Raw genomic sequence first — 19,353 nt, 5'->3', positions numbered from 1 at the left:
GACGCTAGGCCACATGTGAGAAGACCCTTTATAAACGCACACCCTTTGACGAAGCAACTTCCCTTCTGGAAGGAGAGTCCGAGGAAATACACCTGGACACAGGCTCGGGAAAAAGGACGGACCAGGAAGTGATCTGTCCGCGGGGAAGCGTTGGGCCCAGGACATCAGCCAATGGGGGGCTGCTGGGAGGTGCTGCGTGTGGCTGGGGTGGGGTGGGGTGACCTGACCTGGGGGAGATGACAGTCTGACCCCTCTGGGCATCCTAGTGCCAGAAGCTGGTGGCCTTCTCCACAGGGTGCTGCGAGCGGGTGACTCAGCCTTAACGGGCTTTCCTTCCTGGGTGCCGCCCTCCGAATTCAAGTTCCCACGGCCCAGGGGAAAGAAGTCCTTTGCCCACGGTCCTGGGCGGTGGGAGGCAGATCTGCTGTCAGCTGCACAGTTGTGTGGAGGGAGGGGCATCAGTTCCCCAAAGGAAGGGACCTCTACAAAGGGTTTGTCGCACAGCATTCTTCCCTCAAAACACAAACCATCTATCTAGGTGGTTGGGATGTTGTTGGTGGTGCTATTTTATGTACTTATTTAAAAGATTTTATTTACTTATTTGACACAAACAGAGATCACAAACAGGCAGAAAGGCAGGCAGAGACAGAGGGGAAGCAGTCTCCCTGCTGAGCAGAGAGCCCGACGCGGGGCTCGATCCCAGGACCCTGAGACCATGACCTGAGCCAAAGGCAAAGGCTTAACCCCCGGAGCCACCCATGCACCCCAGTTGGTGCTGTTGTTTTAAGTAAGCTCTATGCCCAACTTGGGGCTCGAACTCATGACCCTGAAATCGAGAGTCACCTCACCTATTCTACCAATTGAGAGGGCCAGGTGCCCCTGGAATGGCCCATTTAAGATGGCAAAGTGTTTTCAATGTAGATGGAAATAAACAGGTATGAAATAATGTGCTTTGCATGATTTTAGTTACAAATATGGTTGGAAGAAAAGACATCAAAATATTATAAGTGGTCATCATTTTGTAATGGTATCATGAAATACTTACTCCCCCAAACTTTCTACAATGAATATATAGTTGGGGAAAAAAAAAACAGTAATTTTCTAAAAGTTCATGCTCGGGGCGCCTGGGTGGCTCAGTGGGTTAAGCCTCTGCCTTCAGCTCAGGTCATGGTCCCAGGGTCCTGGGATCGAGTCCTGCATCGGGCTCTCTGCTCAGCAGGGAGCCTGCTTCCTCCTCTCTGCCTGCTTGTGATCTCTGTCTGTCAAAAAAAAAAAAAAAAAAAAAAAAAAGGTTCATGCTCTTTGGGGCACCTGGCTGGCTCCATCGGGAGATCATGGGACTCTTGATCTCAGGGTTGTGAGTTCGAGCCCCACACTGGATGCAGAGATGACTTAAATAAGCGAACCGTCTTTAAAGAAAAGCTCCTGCTCGCTGATCTCGTTATTTCTATTCTAAGGCAATAAGTTAGAAATAGAAAGCTCTCGGACACAGATGGCCGTTCCAGGCTTTAATAGTGAAACTGGGAAGCAGCCACTTACCGTTGCATGGATGTTAACTGCATTAAATATATGGGCTCCATTAGAGACGTGAATGTTTTTGGAGAAATTTTAAAGACATGGAAAAATGTTTCTCATGGCTGAAGGAATGCAGCAGAAACTAAGACCACCCGGACAGGTGATCTGCACAGCCACTCAGTGCCCCCTGCGATCCAACAGCCCTCCTTCCTCTGTAGCGCCCCCGGGAGCAGCCTCAGACCCACTGTGGTGAAAGACACCTTCCAGAAACTTCCACCCTGTGATGGACTGATCTGTAGGTAGGTATACATTTCTGAGTAGGCTCCAGGCCCAGCGCGGGGCTCAAACTCACGACCCCAGCATCAAGAGTTGCCTGCTCCCCACACTGAGCCAGCCAGGTGCTCCTGGGCTGGTATTTTTTGTGAAATGCCACAAAAATGAGTTACTGGAAAAATGACATAAAAAAGACCCATAACATACAAACTCGATCTTCAGTTTTTAGCTTTGGGGTTGAATCACCAGCACACTTGCCCCCATTTCTGTGCACGTCTGTGGGTGGCCACGGGGCCACAGCTCTGGGACAAGGGACAGGTCATTCCTCTGGGTGTTCACACCACAGATCTGGAGGCCACGTGAGTGTGCTTCCCCTCCCCCGAGAGCGACAGAAGCCTACGGGAATCACAGCGTGGAAACAGCTGCCCCCTCATCCCTGCTCCCCAAAGGGGACCCCTGCCTCGGTTCTCACATGTCCTTCCAAACATACGCCATGGACAGCTTTTCACGCCAGCACCTCACACCTGGCTCTCATTCCTGCGGCTGTGTGAGGGGCCGTCGTGGGGTCGCTCTACTGAGATCACTGTGACCACACACACGGTCCCGCGATGGACACCCGGCTCCCTGCCCTCAGCCACACGTGCTGCTGGGAAGCCGTCCTCGCTGGTGTGTGCTCCTGTGGTTTGAAAACATAACAGCTTGCTTTCTTCTTTTTAAAAAAGGTTTTATTTATTGACTTATTTTAGAGAGAATGAGAGAGAGCAAGTGAGCAGGGGGAGGGGCAGAGGTAAAGGGAGAAGCAGACTCCTCGTGGGGCTCGATCCCGGGACCCAGAGATTATGACCCGAGTCGAAGGCAGCCGCTTACCCGACTGTGCCCCCCAAGGCGCCCCAAAGTGACAGCTTTCTTGAAACACAACTCACATGCATAAAACTCACCCTTTCAAGGTATACAATGGGGTGGGTTTACTCTGCTGTCGTGCAGCCCCCCCTCCACTACAGAACATAGCCACGGCCCCAGCTGAAAGCCACACCCCCGTGCTGTCACCCGATGCTCCCCCTTCCCCAGACCCTGGAGACCCCTGCTCTGCTTTCTGTTCCTGTGGATTTGCCCAGCCTGGACGTCCGTCTGATGGAATCACACCCACGTGCTGCCGTGTCTGACCTGTGCCTTGCGTGTTTTCGAGTTTCCTCTGCCTTGTGGCTCACGTGGGGCCGTCCCTTCCTGTGGCTGGGCGGGGCTCCGTCGGTGAGGCGCTGCCGCCGTCTGTCCGCCGTCTGTCGGCCCATCCAAAGGCTGACGGACATCTGTGTACAGACTTGCATGTGGACGGGGCTTCCCATTTTCTTGGGTCATACATGGGAGGGGGAAGGGCTGGCTCACAGGTCTGACATTTTGCAGAGATCCCAGGTTGTTTTCCAAAGCGGCCCCACCCTCTTCCAAGCACCGTAGCAGACAGGAGCTAGAACCCGTCCCCCTCCTCACGGGACCCTTGTCAATAGCTCGGTCATCCCCAGGGGCGTCCAGCGATTAACTCATTAAAACCTAATTTGCATTTTGCTAATAACTAATGATGTTGAGGGTCTTTTCATGTGCTTATTAGCTATTTGTGTGTCTTTTTTTGAGAAATGGCCATTAAAATTCTTTGCCCATTTAATTGGGCTGTCTTTTCGAGTTATAAGAGCCCTTTAGACATTCTAGAAGCAAGACCCTTATAAGACGCATGATCTGGAACTATCTTTTCTCTTTCTGTGGGTTTTTGTTTTTTTTTTCATTTTCTCGAAGGTGTCCTTTGAAGTTGTTAACTTTGCTGGAGCCCGCTTTACCTAGTTTTTACCGCTTGTGCCTCTGGTGTCCTCAGAAATCATTGCCTGATTGAAGTCATGAACATTTAGGTTTTCTTCTAGGAGTTTTATAAGAATTTGACTCTTACATTTTGGTCTATGACTTGTTTCATTGTCTGTATACGGTGTGAGGTAGGGGTCCGGCTTCTCTCTGTGGATATTCAGCTGTCCCAACTCACATTCGGTAGAGAGACCACTCGTTCTTGGCAGACTGCACGTACGTCCCTGGTGTCAGACCGTCCTCCCGAGAGCTTGGACTTCCGCCAGGGAAGCTGAGCGCCCATGTCTTGGACTGGCCATCCACAGCTAGGAAGGCCCTGACGCTCATCAGGTTGAGCAGTGGGCTGAAGGAAGTGGAGATGTTTCTCTCGGAAAAGAGAAAGTTTCCGGAGGAGTGTCAGTGCAGACGGAGCAGGCCCGAGGTTAAAGGCCTGCTCTGCCCTTTACTGCCTGTTGCGGAGCTGGTGGGTCACCCAGACCTCAGGGTCTCAGTTCCAAGGGGAGCCGCAGCTTGCCTTCTTGGGGTTGCTGTGAAGAGTGAGCGCGTATGAACACCCAGGGCACGACAGGCCCTCAAGGACAGAAGCTGCTGTGACAGTCCAGTTCCCGGTGTGGGTGGCGGAGGCCAGGTGATCACTGGGGGGTGTCTCAGAGGGACGGTGCTGGAGCCGTTGGTGGAGGGTGAGATTTTCAGTGACGACTGCTCATGTGTGGAATCTGGAACCATGGTGTGTCCCTGTCGCCCAGAGCAAGGCAGTACTTGAAGTCTCTGCCGCGACATGTCTCGGAAGGAGAGGACATGACGGCAAGACAGATCTGAGTGACAGGCAAACTTGGGGGTGTCCGCTAGGGGCTTCTCAGGGGTTCAGAGGCTGGGGCAGGTGTCTCTGTACCTTCCCCTCCTCCCCAGACTCTGCCTGTCTCCTGAGAGCCGGGAGGCAGGGCCGGGGCTTTGGTCACGCAGAGGGGATTTGATCAGAGTGCAGAAGCCAGACACTAAGTTGCTGCAGCGAGACTGGGACAAGAACCTGGGGGACGTGTGTGCAGAGCGGGCGGGGTGGAACTGGGACCCGCTTCTCCTCCTCTCGGCTTTAGTCGCCCTCCGGAACCTGAGCCTTCCTTCCTTACTCCTCTCTGTCCCCCGGGGGAGCGGCGGGAGGCAGAAAGGCCACAGCTCGGGAAGCTTTTGGGAGCACAGGCTGGCGGAGCAGGCCCACGCAGGAGGGACCCCACGTGCTCAGGGGAGAGGTGTCCCAGGGCTCGGGGGCCTGCTCCCCATGAGATGAAGCCAAGCGCTAACAGCAGCGTTGGGATGATGGCTGCTTTTATTCAAGTGACGTCGGGAGCAGAGGGACAGGAAGTCGGCTGGGGGGGGCGGGCAAGAATGCAGGTGGACTGAAACTGCCCAGAAGAGTCAGCTCTCAGGGGCCGGAGCCCCGAGGGGGAGAGACGCCCCTTGTACCGTCGGAAGTGGATGGACAGAGTCTTCAACGTACCGGGGGCCCTTCCTGCCTCTGACCCAAGGTGCCCCAACCGACACGGCACGAGGTGCTGGTGGCACTGTTGGTGCAGATATGGGGAACAACTCTGAGCTCAGAAAAGTGCCAGAATTGAAACTATGATTAAAGCTGCATGAAATACTCGAGGGGCGCACAGAGAACAGACCATCCACAGAGGAATGGGAGCGGAGGTTGCCCGGGGCCATCAGGCATCCACGGTGTCCTGGGAGCGAGGGACAGGGGCAGGAGGGAGCAGGTGCCTGGCGGGGCTGCGCAGGGAGAAGGGAGGAGGGAACGGGGCCCACAGCAGTGTCATACTGGGGTGACCACGGTGAGGCGGCAGCAGACGAGGGACCAGAGGCCAGCCCGAGCAAAGGGCTAGTCCCAACTTCATGCCCTCCTGCGGGGAGAGCAGGGGTCTGGGACTTAACAGCCACACAGCCAGACTCTGGGGCGAGGCTCCAGTTAGCTGTTAGCAGGAGACCCTAGCTGTGGCCAGGTAGGCAAGCTCCTCCCAGTGGGGGGCGGGGTGGGACCCTGGAGCTCAGCCCATCCTGAGCCCTGGGGGTCCATCCTGAGCCCTGGCATCTGTAGGGAAGTGTGCAGCGAGTTGAGTGTCAAGACAAGCACCGAGCAGGGGAAGAGGCCTTGGTCACTGCCGCAGGAGTTTCTTGTTGAGAAGGAAGATGAGGAGGTTGACATTGACCTTGGCCTTGTTGAAGAGTTTCATAACAGCTACACCTTCATACTGGAGCTGCAGGAGGTCCTGGGGAGAGGGCATTGGGGGGCAGGGGTGAGGGCTCCTGGCGGGGGCCCAGTCTCTGGAAAGCTCTCAGCCTGGAGCCTCCCGCGTCCACGCAGCGGCCCTGACCACCGAGACCCCACTTCACAGAGCAGGACACCAAGGGCAAGAGAGGACAGTGACTTAATCAAATGTGAACTCAAGCACAAAGGCTTGAAATCAATTTTCTTGTTTAAAAGGCCAAAGAGTGGGGCACCTGGGTGGTTCAGTCCTTAAGCATCTGCCTTTAGCTCAGGTCATGATCCCAGGGTCCTAGGATTGAGCCCCACATCGGGCTCCTTGCTCGGCAGGGAGTCTGCTTCTCCCTCGGCCTGCTGCTCCCCCTGCTTGTGCTCTCTCTCTCTCTGTCTCAAATAAATAAAATCTTAAAAAAAAAAACACTGCTTCCCTGAGTGCTGGCCTGTGACAGCTTCTTCCACATCAGCCTCTAAGTCTATAGAATTGGGATAAGGCTCTGGGGCCGGGCACAGGGTGCAGGGGGCAGGGGCACGGGCTGGGGCTTTGGGTACCCGTCTGGCTCTGACCTCACCAGCCTGCGGTCGGTCTGCTGCTTGGCAGGGGCTCTGCGTCAGAGCCTGGGGGCAGAGGGGCTTGGGCTTCGAGCCCCTCAGCCTTCTGCTCAGGAACAGAGGGTACCGACTGGCTGCGGAGTGGAGCTGGTGTCCTCTGAGGCCTAGGGAAGGGCTGTGGGCCAACCCCCAAGCCCAGCAGGCGGCCCTCACCTGGTAGTGAAGCTGAAACCGCTCCATGTCCACGCCCAGGAACTTGGTGTTCACTTCGAACTTGCCTGCCTCGTCTCCAGGGGTGATGTCAAAGATCACGTTTCGGAAGCTGTCAGGGACAGGATTCGACATGGGGACTCGGTGCCTCTTTCCAGGACCCCAGCCCTGTTCTTCCTCCCACTGAGGCGCGGCCAGACAGCGCTGTGTGTCCCTGAGCCCAGACCTCCTGGCGGTGCTCCCGCTCTGTCTTCCCTGCTCACCACGCCACCGACCTGCCATCGGCCTGGCCCGATCAGATGCCTGCTCCTCCGGGAAGCGCCCCCAGCATCCCGGGCCGTGGGCTGTCTCCGACTGTGCGGGTCACCCCACTGCCCCCAGAGCCCCTCCTCCCGCCCCGTGCTGGAGCACTGCTGGGGTCTGACACATACTGAGAGGCGGGAAGATCCTCGATTTCCACCAGGACACCCTTCTCCAGCAGCTGGGCAGCGGTGTAACGGAGGGCCGGCCGCTTCTTCCCTTTCCCAGAACTCCTGATTCGAAAAGGCCACAGAGAATTCATCTACGCACCCGAGACACTCGTCCTCTGGGTCTGCGGGAAGGACAGCAGAGCCCAAGGACCCTCCCTGGTGGAGGACAAGGGCCTGCACTTAAGCCCGAGCCCACACGAGACAGGGACCCTGCTGTCCTGGGATGGTGGTTCTTTCAAGGCTGGTGGAAGGGGCACCTGGGGGCTCAGTCGGTGACGAGTCTGCCTTCGGCTCAAGTCACAATCCCAGGGTCCTGGGATCGAGTCCCACACTGGGCTCCCTCTCCCTCCCGCTAATGCTCGTTCTCTCTCAGATAAATAAGTAATTTAAAAAATCTTAAAGAAAAAAAGACTCAGAGCTGGTGGAATGGGGCAAAGGTCACATGAGGGTGAGAGGTCACAGGCAGCCTCGGCCCGGGTGGTGCCTACGTGCAGCGGGGGGCCAGCTGGTCCAGGCAGGCCCGGATGTACTGGCTGTAGTAGTCGCCTTGCTCCTCGTAGAAGGCGGTCTTGGCGTCCAGGCCCTGGAGCGTGGCCTGCAGCTTCCCCAGCTCTGCCTTCCGCCGCTGCCGGTGCCGGCGCTGGTTGCGGATGTCCTGGGGTTGGGGGACAGGAGAGCTCAGGCCCTGAGGGAGCCCAGGGCACTCCCGGGGAGCGTCTTCAGGAGAAGCAGGGAGAGGCCGATTTTACAGCTGCTTCTCCCAGGAGGAAGGCCGGCTCAAGGACTCCAGCCCAAACCCTCAAGGGACGCGCGCGGAGGAGTAACTGTTCAAGGCTCAAAACAGAGCTGCAGGAATGGTCCCCTCCCTGAGACCTTCCCGTCAGAAAGGACCCTGCGGGGTGCGTCGGCCTCCCCTGGCTGGTGACAGTCTGGGCGGCGCTTGCCAGGGAGAGGCCGGCCTTCTGGGCACCTGCGCCCCCACCGGCCCTGCCCACTCCATGCCCTGCCCAGCGCCCCCAGCTCTCCTGCCCCTGCACCCACCCACCCCAGCCGGACCACAGTCCCGGGCCGCTACCTTGGCCAGTCCGTCCACCAGACCCTGGTAGCCGTCGCGGGCACTGACCAGCCCCAGGCTCTCCAGCCGGCGCAGGTTCCGCAGGACGCGCCGCCGCTTGTCGGCCAGGGGCAGGAGGGCGTGCGCGCTCAGCGAGCGGTGCCGGCGCAGGGGCTCCGGGGTCTGGCTCTCGCGCGCCTGCCGCTCGGCCATCAGCTGCTTGTGGGCCGCTTCCTGGGAAGACAGAGGAGCTGGAGGGGCCTAGGAGGTTCCGCCATTCTGGCCCCCCGCCCAGCTTCGGGGAGTGGGGGTAGGCGGAGCGGGTGCCTGGGGACTGAACAGCCACGGCGGCGTCACAGACACAAACGGGCCTGTGGTCATTGCGGGGACCCGCATGGACGCCACAGCAGGAAGCGTGGATGCACGCTGGCGGCCACCTCCCAATACTGCGCCGGCTCCCCGGTGTTCGCCCGTGTTCCTGTCCTCTGTCCCGTGTTTTGGGACAAGCGTCTACCTGCCGGCAAGCCTCACCTTTTCCCTGGGAAGCCCTGGCTTAGTCCTTCCTGCTGCTGGACCAACCCGACCTCCACATGCTCAGGAACCCCCTCCAGGCCGTCCCTGGTGTCTGCTTGGGGCCGGCTGGGGACGGGTCCTGGGGAGGAATGGGCGGGGCTGGAGGCCGGGCAACACCCATCACGTGAGCAGCAAGGCCACGCACCTGCTCTGCGGTCACAGGGAGGGACAGTATCTCCTGGAGAGAGTCCCCAGGCTGGAACTGCATGATGTCCGCCAGCATCTGCTTGGTGCTGCAGGAGGGGAGGGGGAAGAGCGGAGGGACAGGGTCAGGCCCTGACGTGGGGCTGGCGGGGAGCTGAGAGGTAGGGGACCCTGCCCTGTGCTGTGGCTGCCAGGGACACTTGAGAGGTCCAGAGGGCGAGGGAGGAAGGAGATGTCTGAGCACACACGGAGCTGCCTCACCCCTGCGCCCGCCGGATGGGCCCCCACCCACCCACAGACGGTCTTCCTGAGTCTCCAGGCTGAAGGCCATGCTTTGTCCTCTGGGAGCCCCTCCCCAGCTGCGATGTCCCTCCTGCTGACGGCCGCCTCCCTCCTGGCGGCTCTGGCCCTGCTCTCGAGTGGCCCCACCCTGCTAGGCCTTCGCCCACGGCCCACCTCACTGGTTTACTGGGCAGTCCGGTGAGGGGAAGGGCCGCCCGCCTGGCACAGGACGCAGCTGGCACCTCAGCTCCTCTTCTGCCCAGCCGGCCAGCTAGCCCTACCGGGACCCCCCGCCCCACTCACAGAACCGGGGATAGGAAGCTCCAAGCCCCTCTCCTGACCCTCACTTCCGGCAGGCCACCCGTCCTGCGTGTAAAGATGGGAAACCATCCCCAACCTCACGGTTGCCCTCAGATCAGAAGCTCACATGTGAGGAGTGACAACACGCCAGTGTCACGTGCTACCCACACCCCACGTGTCCTCCGGCCTCCAGCCAAAGCCCAGAGCCAAGGCCAAGGGTGACACGGAGACCTGGGGAGGGCAGTGTCAGGCAGCCTCAGTGAGAGCCGCCCCCGGACAAGAGCCCAGGAAGACCGCGGAGGGCCCGCGCCAGCAGCCGGCACGCACTTACCTCAGAAGCAGGCTCTGGGCACCAGTGTCGCCGGCGTCCGTCTCCACCCCTTCAAACTTGTTGGTAAGGGTCAGGGACACCTCCAGCTTGGCTGGGTCCTCGTTCCCAGCGGCGGCCACGCCCTCCCCTGTGGTGGGGGCAGGGATGAGACCCACGGCCAGGCCTGCCGCCTTCCCCAGGCACCTCTGCACCAGGAGAGTCGTGTCCACGCTGCCCGTAGCAGCACCCATGAGAGGGCTGCCACCCAGAGCTCAGCCTCTGACCATCACCTGAGCCTGGGGCCTTGAGCTCCCCACTCTCAATCTGTCACCACCCCAGCCCTGACCTGGAACTTCACTCTTGTTGCATATCTCCTGTAGGAGAAACCCTTAGAGACTCCAAACACACCCACAGCCATCCCCATCTGTCTCACGCAATTTAATAAGCCATTTACACGATGGCACTGGGTCCCCCACCGTCTGTCCCCTTTCTTCCTATTATCCGGTGTCCCCATGTCCATCTAAAGAAAGGAGGGGGGCAGAGGGGGAGGGGCGTGTACAGACTGGCTTCCCAGCACACGGCCCCAACGGAACCAGAACTCCAGAAGGCTGCTCACTGGCCTGCGTCCTCTCTGCAGGCCCCCAGCCGGCACCCCGCTCCCTGGCCCAGCACGGCACGCACCGATGAGGTCGGAGACGGTGGGCAGCTCCCCGAGGTCCTCCAGGAGCTCATGCAAGGGGTCGCAGTGCTCGGGGGCGACCCAGTCCTGGTGCTCTAGCAGCAGCTGCAGGTCAGGGCACGCCGAAGATGGGGGCTGAGCCGGGCCTTCCTCCAAGGGCCAGCCCATCCTCCCAGCGACCCCTGGCCGCGGCCCTCACCCTGTGCGTGTTGAGCAGCTCCCCAACGGTGATGTACACCACGGGCTTGGCCACGGCCACCATGTCTGAGTACTCGTCCATCGCAAAGCGCTCCTCCGGCTCTGGGACCCGGCAGGCTCGGCACATGAACCTCCTGTCTCCAGAAGAAGGGTGTGGGAGGGGTGGGGTGGGCGGGCAGCACCGCCTGGTGCTCTGTCCATTCCCCCTGCAGTGCCTGACAGTCCCTCTACCCTGTCCCTCCAGCCCCCCGGGGCAGACCCCCCAACAATCCCCGCTCCGGCTTGCTAACTGCACGCCACCCCTCCACACAGCACTCCCCAAGGCCTCCAGAGGGGGAGGTGGGGCATGACAGAAGGCAAGAGGACAAGGGGACAGGAGGGACGGGCTGTCAGGACCCAGACCTGAACTTGATGTGGGTGTCCTCTAGGTAGTCGTTCAAGGCCCGCAGATGGCGGCTCGGCCCGGAGAAGGCCTTGCCCGCAGCTGCGTGCTGTAGGACCTGAGCCACGGCCCCGAGCGTGTGGCGCTGGGAGGGGGCCAGGGCGCCGCCAGCTGCCACAGCCACGATGTCGAAGGCGTCAGGGGCCACGACAGCTGGGTTCAGGAAACGGTAGTATAGGAGGTTCCCGACCACCTGAGGGCAGAGGAAACCATCCCAGGGATGCCCCAGGGTCTGCCTTGGCGCCCCAGTCCTATTACCCAGCTCCTGTGGCTGGGGGGACCTCCCGGGCCAACCCCATCATGTTGCACAAAACACCCATTCGAGGTGGAAACATGAGCAGGAGCCTGACCGGAACCAGCCCTCCAGCCCGCCCTGCTCGCTCACGACGAGGCTGCCCGCACACCAGCCAGCAGAAGGCCTGCGGGGGCCGGCGGGCAGGAGGTCGTCCCGCTGGCACGTTCAGAGCCCAGAGTTTTCTATTCTTTCATCTCTGTCTTGGGGCTCACAGGCCCCAGGAGGACAAAGGAGAGCGCTGGAGCCTGGGGGGCAGATGGTGCTTGCCTTGTAGACCTCGTCCTCCGAGGCGGCAGGAAACCTCTCTGCCAGGGTGGTCTTCAGGACCTTGGCCATATAGCGCATCCCATACCTGGGGACAAAGTGGGCATGCGCTGTGGTCCCACCATCCCTGCCAGAGCCCAACGCACAAGACTGCTGCCTCCTCACTTGCCCAGGCGTGGTGCACCGGCCCCTGCTCTCCACGGCCAGCTCCGTCACCCTTCAGCTCAGTACCCAGCACCCACTAAGCTGGTGTGCAGGCTTTGGGCCGGCCCGAGGGCCCTGGCTGTGCCTCTCTCCAGTGTCCCCTGGAAACACCACAGAGCCCGGAATTTGGCCTGCCATCCCCCACAGAGGCCCCTTCAGCATGTCCCCTGGGCACCCTGTCCCAGGACAGCCTGGGAGGCTTGGAGGAGGCAGAGCCCCTGGGAGGGGCAGAGCGGGGCCTGGAAGCAGGACCTGAGGGGAAGCAGGGACCAGAGGAGGGGCTCCGTCTGCCTCCGCCGGGAACCAGCAGCTCGTACAGCTCCCTTCCCTGCGGCTCTGCGCCCTCCCCGCCCCCCCCGCCCCCCGCTCTGGAAAACGGACGCGAGCATCCCTGCCCTCTCTGTAGCTCAGGGGTGTTGAGAGACTCCAGTGCAATGACGTGTGTGGAAGGAGCGTGTGATGGGACGGCAACACCCAGACGTGCTAGACTTGGTTGTCACGATTCCTGTCACGGATGGGCCACCTACAGACGCAATCCCCTTGCTTCTCCCAGGGCTCAGGACACAGGCGTGGGGCTCCCGGGGGCCTGGCGGGGCTGAGGCACGTACGGAATGTGCTCCACAGAGGACATGATGGCTGCCAGGAACCTGTCGGTCAGGGCGAGGAGGCTGCGGAGGGAGATGTCCAGCCGCCGCTGGACCTCGGGGTGGCTCAAGGCCTGCTCTGGGGTGACATCGTAAGGGAGGTGGCTGTGGGCAGAGAGCCAAGGTGTCAGCCAGAGCCCCGCCCACTCCTCCTCCCGAAGCCCGCGCCCTCCAGCTCTTCACCCCCACATGCACACATGCAGATACGCAGAAATGTGCGCGCGCACACACACACATGTGCAGATGTACACACGCAGGAACATGCGCACGCGTGCGTACACACACACACACACACACACACACGGGCAGCCCAGGCCAGAACAAGAGAAAGGTCTTGGAGGGAACGGAGCAACCTGGAGGGAAGGGAAAGAAGGAAGAGAGGCTGGTGGGGGGTGGGCGAGCGCAGGACAGATGGACACGCCATGGGGTGTGGAGGCCCCCTCGGGGGAGGTGGAGGCCATGGCAGGCCTGCATCTTGTCTTCCGTGGCTGGGACGATCGGGAAGATGACCCATGAGCCCACGCACCACTGGAGAAGCCACCAGCATGGGCTGCTCCTGGGCGGCCCCACTTTCTGGGGACCGGGCACCTGAGCACCGGCCTTGTGTCCAGGGCCAACCCAGCTCTCGCGGCCTTACGGGTCTATTCAGCGGGAACGTGACTATGCAGCCATCCCCCATCAATAAGGAGTCCAGACCCGACTCCTGGCCCGTCGGACGCATCATTTGTGAGCAGGACATGGCAGTGGCACACTCGCACACTACTCTGTGTTCATCCTGCGTCCCGCGCGCCAGGTCCGCCCATGTTAATTCCCAGGGGTGGGGGGCTGCTTATCTCACCCGACGGGGCCGCGGGCCCAGAGGGCTCCCCCTCGGCTGTGGCTCACCTGCACTGTCCGGTCTGGGCCTCGCTCTGGTTGACCCAGCTCTTGTAGAGGTGAACGGGGTCTGTGTGGACACTCAGCGTCTTGTCCCCCAGCACGTCCTGGATGACCCGGCCCAGGATCTCCCGCAGGGCACTCTGGCCGCGCCCGTTCCGGTAGAACCTCACCACCAGCCTCACCACCGTGGGGTCGCCAGTCACCATGTCCTGGGGCCGCTCCACCTTTGACCTGAGGTCCGAGAGGTCACAGAAGCTGGACCCCTGCCTCCGCGTAGGACGAACAGCTGCGTTTCCTCTCTAGGAAGCCTACTGCGGGGCGTGTGCCCTGAAGGCAGGTCCCTGCAGCGGGGGCTCAGCCCGCAGGCTGACCCTCTGCCTGCGCTCCCTCCTCCACACCGTCCTGGGAGACGGCCTCCGGGCGCTCCTAGGAGGCTGAGAACAGAGGTCTCCCGATTCCGTTCCTGCCCCCCAGCCTCTGCGGGTCCTCACGGGGCGGAGGGCCGCAGTCCCGGGCGGGGTCTCAGCCCTCCCCCTTGTCGTCCTCTGCACGCGGGACCCTACCTGATCTCCTCCTGCAGCGCCGTCTTGAACAGCTGCAGTAGCAGGTAGGCCTCACGGCGGCTGGAGGCGTAGTTGTAGAGGCTGAAGACCACGGACTCCATGAACTTGGTGGTTTTGCTCTGTGGCATGTGGAAGATGAGCCTGGCCAGGTAGATGGGCTGAGTCTGCAAGCGAGAGGGCGGCGGGTGGCTGACGAGGCCCCCAGAGGACTAGCGAGCAAATCAGGCAAGGATCTCCTGCCAGGAGCTCCCTCGGAGGACGAACGGGAGGCGGCGGTCCCCGTCTCTGGGGCCACGGCACTAGGGCCGGGAAGAGGACCGCGCGCACAGGAAGGTCTCGAGGCCCCAGGCCCTCGGGGCTGCTGCGCACCTGGAGCAGGTACAGGAGGTGCTGGTACGCTTCCAGCTTCTGCCTCTTCTCTTTGCTCAGTGACTTCAGCCCCCTCTGCCTGTCCAGGACCATCAGGCCTGCCAGCTGCTCCTTGTTCTTCTTGGTCAGCTTCTTGCAGTGGGAGACCAGCTCCTGCAGGCACGGGGCGGGCCCACACAGGGCAGAGCAACGGTCAGCAGCGGCCCCTCGAAGAGCCACTTGAGCCATTCATGGCAGGAGCGAGACAGAAATGGTGCTGGGGGGCAGAGGGACCCGGCCTCGGCCACCCCGACACCTCAGCTGGTTCCTCTGGCGTCACAGGGGGAGTCCCTGCAGAGATCGGGGCTGCCAGGCCCCGACATCACGTCTGTGGGTTTTTGCTGCTCTGCCGTCTGAGCTGGAGCACATGCTCCTCCACGTCGCCACATGTCTGCAGGCTCACGTGCTGCTCCGCGCTGCCCGGGCAAAGTGCACAGACTCCCCCCAGCTCCCCAAGGAGGAGGCAGACTTGGAGAAGATGCAGGCAGCCCGCACCCATCACGAGGAAGCAGCAGGAAGAGCAGAAAGCGCTCTCCATTCATACCAGGGATGTGTCTGCCTGGTCTCCTGCTCTTACCCTCCCCAGACAGGCAGGGGACGCAGGACATGCCGGCGACAGTGGGCTGGCTCCTCACCTGCAGGGTGACCCGGTTCTTGACCAGCAGGCCGATCTTGATGTCCATGAGGTTGAGGTCCTGCTGGAGCTGCTGATTGGACCGGATCTTCCGAACCACTTCCTCCTGGAGCTTCAGCAGCTCGGCCTCCGCCAGGAAGTCCTCCTGGCTTTGATTCAGGAGGTGGGCAAATTTGCACACCACGCGGAGAGGCGGATGGGCTGCGTGCACTGGCAGGAAGGGAAGAGGCATCAGGACCAGCCGCGCCCTCCCAAAGATGTCCTCGCCAGCCCCCTGCCTATTACCAGCCCTTGGTCCCCATCCTGCTTGAGGCCAACAGGCCCCCAACGCCCAGTCCTTTTCTAACTGGTTCTGCTTGTGGCCGGGGGCAGCGGGCTGCCTCAAACCAGTCCTGTCCCCAAGCTCCCTGGGTGATAGCCAGGTACGATAGAACAGGAGTCCAGGGCCGACGCCAAGGACTGCCTGCCCCCAGGTCGGAGGCCTAGCGCCCTCAGATGAGCCCCTAGTCCCATTTGCTCCTCAGATTGGCCAAGCATCCACAGCCAGGGAAGGGCCGGCGGCACCCCGCGGGCACGACAGGCTCGGGCAGCACAGGACATGTGGCCAGCGTCTTGTGTTCTACCTGAAGGCCAGAAGTGTCGCCTCAGGCCCAGAAGGGAAAGGGCCCACACCTCCCAGAACCCAAGGGCCAGAGGCTGAGTTAGAAGTGGACCCTGGGATCACCTCACAGAGGACCTCCATGGCTGGGCTTCTGTGCTTTAAGAATAGGAGCCAAGAGCGGCCCAGAATCATCTGCGAGAGGGTTTAGATGTGCACCCTTCTCAGGGGACCAAGGGGACAGGACAAAGTCCCAGCATGGCACAAGGCTGCGTGCATGCAGGGTCACAGAGGGCCAGGGCTGGGGGATCTCCGGGCCACACAAGAAGGCAAAGTGCACGGAGGCGGGAAGTCCTGCAGGAGAGCTGTCCCTTGTTTGCTTTGGTGGCGGCCACAGGACATCTGAAGCCCGGGACAGCAAGCACCTGCCAAGGGGAGACCTCCCCATGACCGGGCCATCTCGGGGGCAGGCGGGGGCTTCGGCGACAGGCCCTGTTCGAGGATATTCCTGCACAGACATCTCGTAACTTCTCTTTCCCTGCTATGTGACCCCGGGAGGGATATCTAGACCTGCCTGGCTCTGGGGGAATTCCTGTCTCTCCCTCTAAACTGGGGGATCCCCAAAGGCAGAGCACACATCCTCACTCCCCACGCACCCTGGATCCGGAGAAATGCTCAAGGTTGGGGCATCAGCGGTTGGCGAGGAGGGGGCTGAGGAAGGACAGACTTCTCCAAAGCCCAGCGTGTAAGCCGTGGGGAGGCGTGACCTCTGCCCTGCTGACTACCGGAAGCCAGGCGCTCGCAGACAGAGGGAGCATGGGCAGATCAGCGATCAGAGGGGACCAGGTCACGTACCTAACGTCCTGTAGTCATCGCGGGCCTTCCGCGCGCGGAAAAATGCCTGGATCTTCACGATGGACTCAACCTACCGTGAGCGCAGGTAGAGAAAGGCTTGCCGGCTGCCCTCGCCCAGGTCCCCTGGCAGAAGGTTGGGCATGGGGACGGGGCAGCAGGGAACACTCACGTTCTTCTGGAAGAATCCCAGACGCCTCCGGTATCGCCTCCGAGCTGCCCATGCCCGGGCCCAGGCCTGGATCTGAGGACACATGCCACCTCAGAGCTGCAGGCTCAGGGCTGGCCCTCGGACCCAGACCAGGACCCGGGCAGGCCCCCACCATCTCAGAGGCCACGAGGCGACCGCCCATCATCTCAGAGGGCCCTTCGGGACGTGGGAACCCCCTGCCTAGCCCCGCAGCAGCTACCTTGATGACAGCATCCGAGTGGGCTCTGAAATACTGCAGCCGCTCCAGGTACGCCTTCCGCTGCCTATACCCCCGCCAGTGAGCCTGTGTCAGGGCAGGAGAGAGGGTGCCCCCGCTGGTCCCTGCGGCGCGACAGGCCGTCCCAGGGATTGGGGGCTGGGGGAGGCGGAGGGGAAACCAGCCCTGTTCTGTGAACGGCTACCCTCACGGGATGACCAGACATCTGCGCCAGCCCAGCTCAGGCTCTGCCACCCCCGTCCCTGCACACACGTGTACACGTGCAAACACACACACACACACGTGCACACACACACACAGGCACACACGAGCGACCCCACGCAGCGTCACGGAAACCCAACTGGAAGTCACAAGAGGTGAACAGTCTGACACCTTCACCAGAGCACGCACTGTGTCCCCCAGAGGCACTCACGCGCAGTCTGGGGTGACCCACGGAGCAGGGACAGAGACGTGCGCAGGTGCGGAGTGAGGCACCCCACTCCTGCCGATGCCATGTGGACCGCACGCGACCCTTGTTCACTCCGTGCACCGTGCCAGCACCCCACTCCGCCTCCGCCAGCCTGCCTGCCACGGCGCCCGGTGACTCCCTGTCCCGCGGCGCCCCGGCCCTGCGGGTCTGCTGGGAGGGGCTGGGATGACCAGCTCCTCTGGGAACCACACGCTCTCCGGTCCCTAAAGCACAAACTGGCGGCTCCCTTCCCGTTTCGGGGCTGCTCCCCTTTCCCCGCAGCTTGCGTGAGGCCTGCCTGAGCCTCCTGAAGGCCTTGACCACCAGACCCACATGACTCTTGGCCCGGTCCTTCCTCAGTGACTCCAGCCACTTCAAACATCACACTTTCTTCTGGACGTGCAGGAGGCACTCCTGCGTCCTGACATCCTTCCTGTCTGTCCCACGGGAAAACTTCTCCAGGGCGCTCAGAACCCAGACCATCCTCCCGCACAGGCACGGCCGTGGGCTGGTTGTTTGAGTGGCCCCTTCCGTCCAGCTGTCCTCCGCTCCCTTCCTACACACAGCTCGGCTGGCCGCGGTCCACCCCCATGGCTGACCCCGTCGCTCTGCTGGGACAGGATGTAAAAGGGCCAGTGCGGCCCAGGAGGGCGGCTGTCTGGCCTGGAGCTTGGAGGCCAGGAAGCTCCCCCCACCCCTGCCCGAGCCTTTGCTCAGCACCGGTTCTTCTCCCTCTCCAGGTCCAGCTGCCCTCTAAGGGGACCCCTCTCGGCTCTTCCCCCATAGACAAGAGGCCTCCCAGTCTGGACTGGTCAGAAGTCAGGACCTGACCTGTGGGCTCGGTCAGGCTCGGAGCTTCCGGAGCCCCACTTCTGCCTCTTCCTCCCCTACGGCTGGAGCACAGGTGGCCTGAGGCTCTGGGCCACCGCTCCCTTTCCCCGTCTCCCAGGACCCAGGCCAGAGACCACACAGCCCCAATGCTGGTGGCACACATGCCCTCTGACCCCATCCCCTCTTCCGCTGTCACTGTGGCTTTTTGGCTCTGTAGTATGCGTGTGAAATTCCAGTCCAGGCTCAGGAGGGAGGAATCTCTGCGATCAGACCGCTAGATGCTAATTACTAAGGTTCTGTAGGGAGTCCTGGGACCGGTGCCCTGCAATTCAACACCTTCCGATGGCTGCTGCCCACGAGCGCTCCCTGAGCTCAGTGCCCCGGGTACTTTCCCGCTGAGCCCGCATAATCGACATACGAGGTGGGGCCCTCGCTGTGAATAAGGAATGGTGTGAGAGTGGCCTTAAGAGAGGTGCCCAAGGTCGTATGACCCACAAGCAGGAGGACCAGGAGGCCAAGTCCAGCCTCTGACTCTAAAGCCTGAGCCCCCAATTGCTAACCCACACGTGCTGGTTTGCCTTCGAGGGCCCCCCACCCCCAGGCTCTCAGGGCTGCCCTCGTGTCCCTGCCGTCAAGGCACCTAATGTCAGCTGTGCTCCAGGTCCTGCCAGAGGAGCTGTGGTCACTCATCTGTCCCATCCGTCTCCTGCCTGGCCTGGCGCAGGGGGCATCCTTGCAGACCGGACGTGCAGACATTGTCAATAAAGGACCTTCGCACTGTGCACACCTTCACGCGACCTGCGGGTCCCATCTACCTGGGGTCTCTGCTCGGCTCCATCTTTCCTGGCTTGTCAAGTGGGTGGGCCTGAGGCCCAACTTTCCCATTACGTGTAGGTCCTGCCCCGCGGCCGCACTGGACCAGCCACAGGGCTAGCTGGAGAGAAAAGACATGGCTCTTCCCCTCGGGGATGGCCTACCCGGTCCTGCTTACCCTCCTCGGGGAGCCCTTGTGTCTTGGACCTCGACAGCTTGCTAAATCTCACTCCCACCACCCCACACAGAGGCGACAGAGCCGCTCTTGCCCTGGGGACAGCGACGTGACAACAGTAAGCGTCTGCCAGCCAGGCGCCTCTCGGATGCTTCGCGACAACCCTACAAGGAGGCGCTCCAGCGACCACGTGCCCATTCTGCAGCTGGGAAA

At 61.5% G+C, this 19,353-nt stretch overlaps 1 protein-coding gene across 1 annotated transcript in view; it reads right to left on the bottom strand.

The window, feature by feature from the left end:
* Positions 1-4,939: 4,939 nt before the first annotated feature.
* IQGAP3 (IQ motif containing GTPase activating protein 3) overlaps positions 4,940-19,353 on the bottom strand; it is a 35,817-nt gene continuing 21,403 nt past the window's right edge. The window contains exons 22-40 of the mRNA XM_059146102.1: positions 16,856-16,939; positions 16,618-16,689; positions 16,449-16,518; positions 14,997-15,205; positions 14,323-14,475; positions 13,954-14,117; positions 13,397-13,621; positions 12,476-12,616; positions 11,667-11,751; positions 11,065-11,297; positions 10,664-10,796; positions 10,467-10,569; positions 9,807-9,933; positions 8,895-8,982; positions 8,198-8,410; positions 7,611-7,777; positions 7,084-7,185; positions 6,656-6,764; positions 4,940-5,897 (exon numbers count right to left, since the gene is read on the bottom strand). Of these exons, the coding sequence (XP_059002085.1) occupies positions 5,784-5,897; positions 6,656-6,764; positions 7,084-7,185; positions 7,611-7,777; positions 8,198-8,410; positions 8,895-8,982; positions 9,807-9,933; positions 10,467-10,569; positions 10,664-10,796; positions 11,065-11,297; positions 11,667-11,751; positions 12,476-12,616; positions 13,397-13,621; positions 13,954-14,117; positions 14,323-14,475; positions 14,997-15,205; positions 16,449-16,518; positions 16,618-16,689; positions 16,856-16,939 (2,592 nt within the window). The 3' untranslated portion in view covers positions 4,940-5,783. The remainder of the gene's footprint in view (positions 5,898-6,655; positions 6,765-7,083; positions 7,186-7,610; positions 7,778-8,197; positions 8,411-8,894; positions 8,983-9,806; positions 9,934-10,466; positions 10,570-10,663; positions 10,797-11,064; positions 11,298-11,666; positions 11,752-12,475; positions 12,617-13,396; positions 13,622-13,953; positions 14,118-14,322; positions 14,476-14,996; positions 15,206-16,448; positions 16,519-16,617; positions 16,690-16,855; positions 16,940-19,353) is intronic.

This window comes from Mustela lutreola, chromosome 14 (assembly GCF_030435805.1).
Source record: "Mustela lutreola isolate mMusLut2 chromosome 14, mMusLut2.pri, whole genome shotgun sequence".
In the NCBI taxonomy this organism is placed as follows: Eukaryota; Metazoa; Chordata; class Mammalia; order Carnivora; family Mustelidae; genus Mustela; species Mustela lutreola.
Note: the sequence above shows the minus strand (reverse complement) of the source record. Positions and strands in the feature narration are given on the sequence as shown.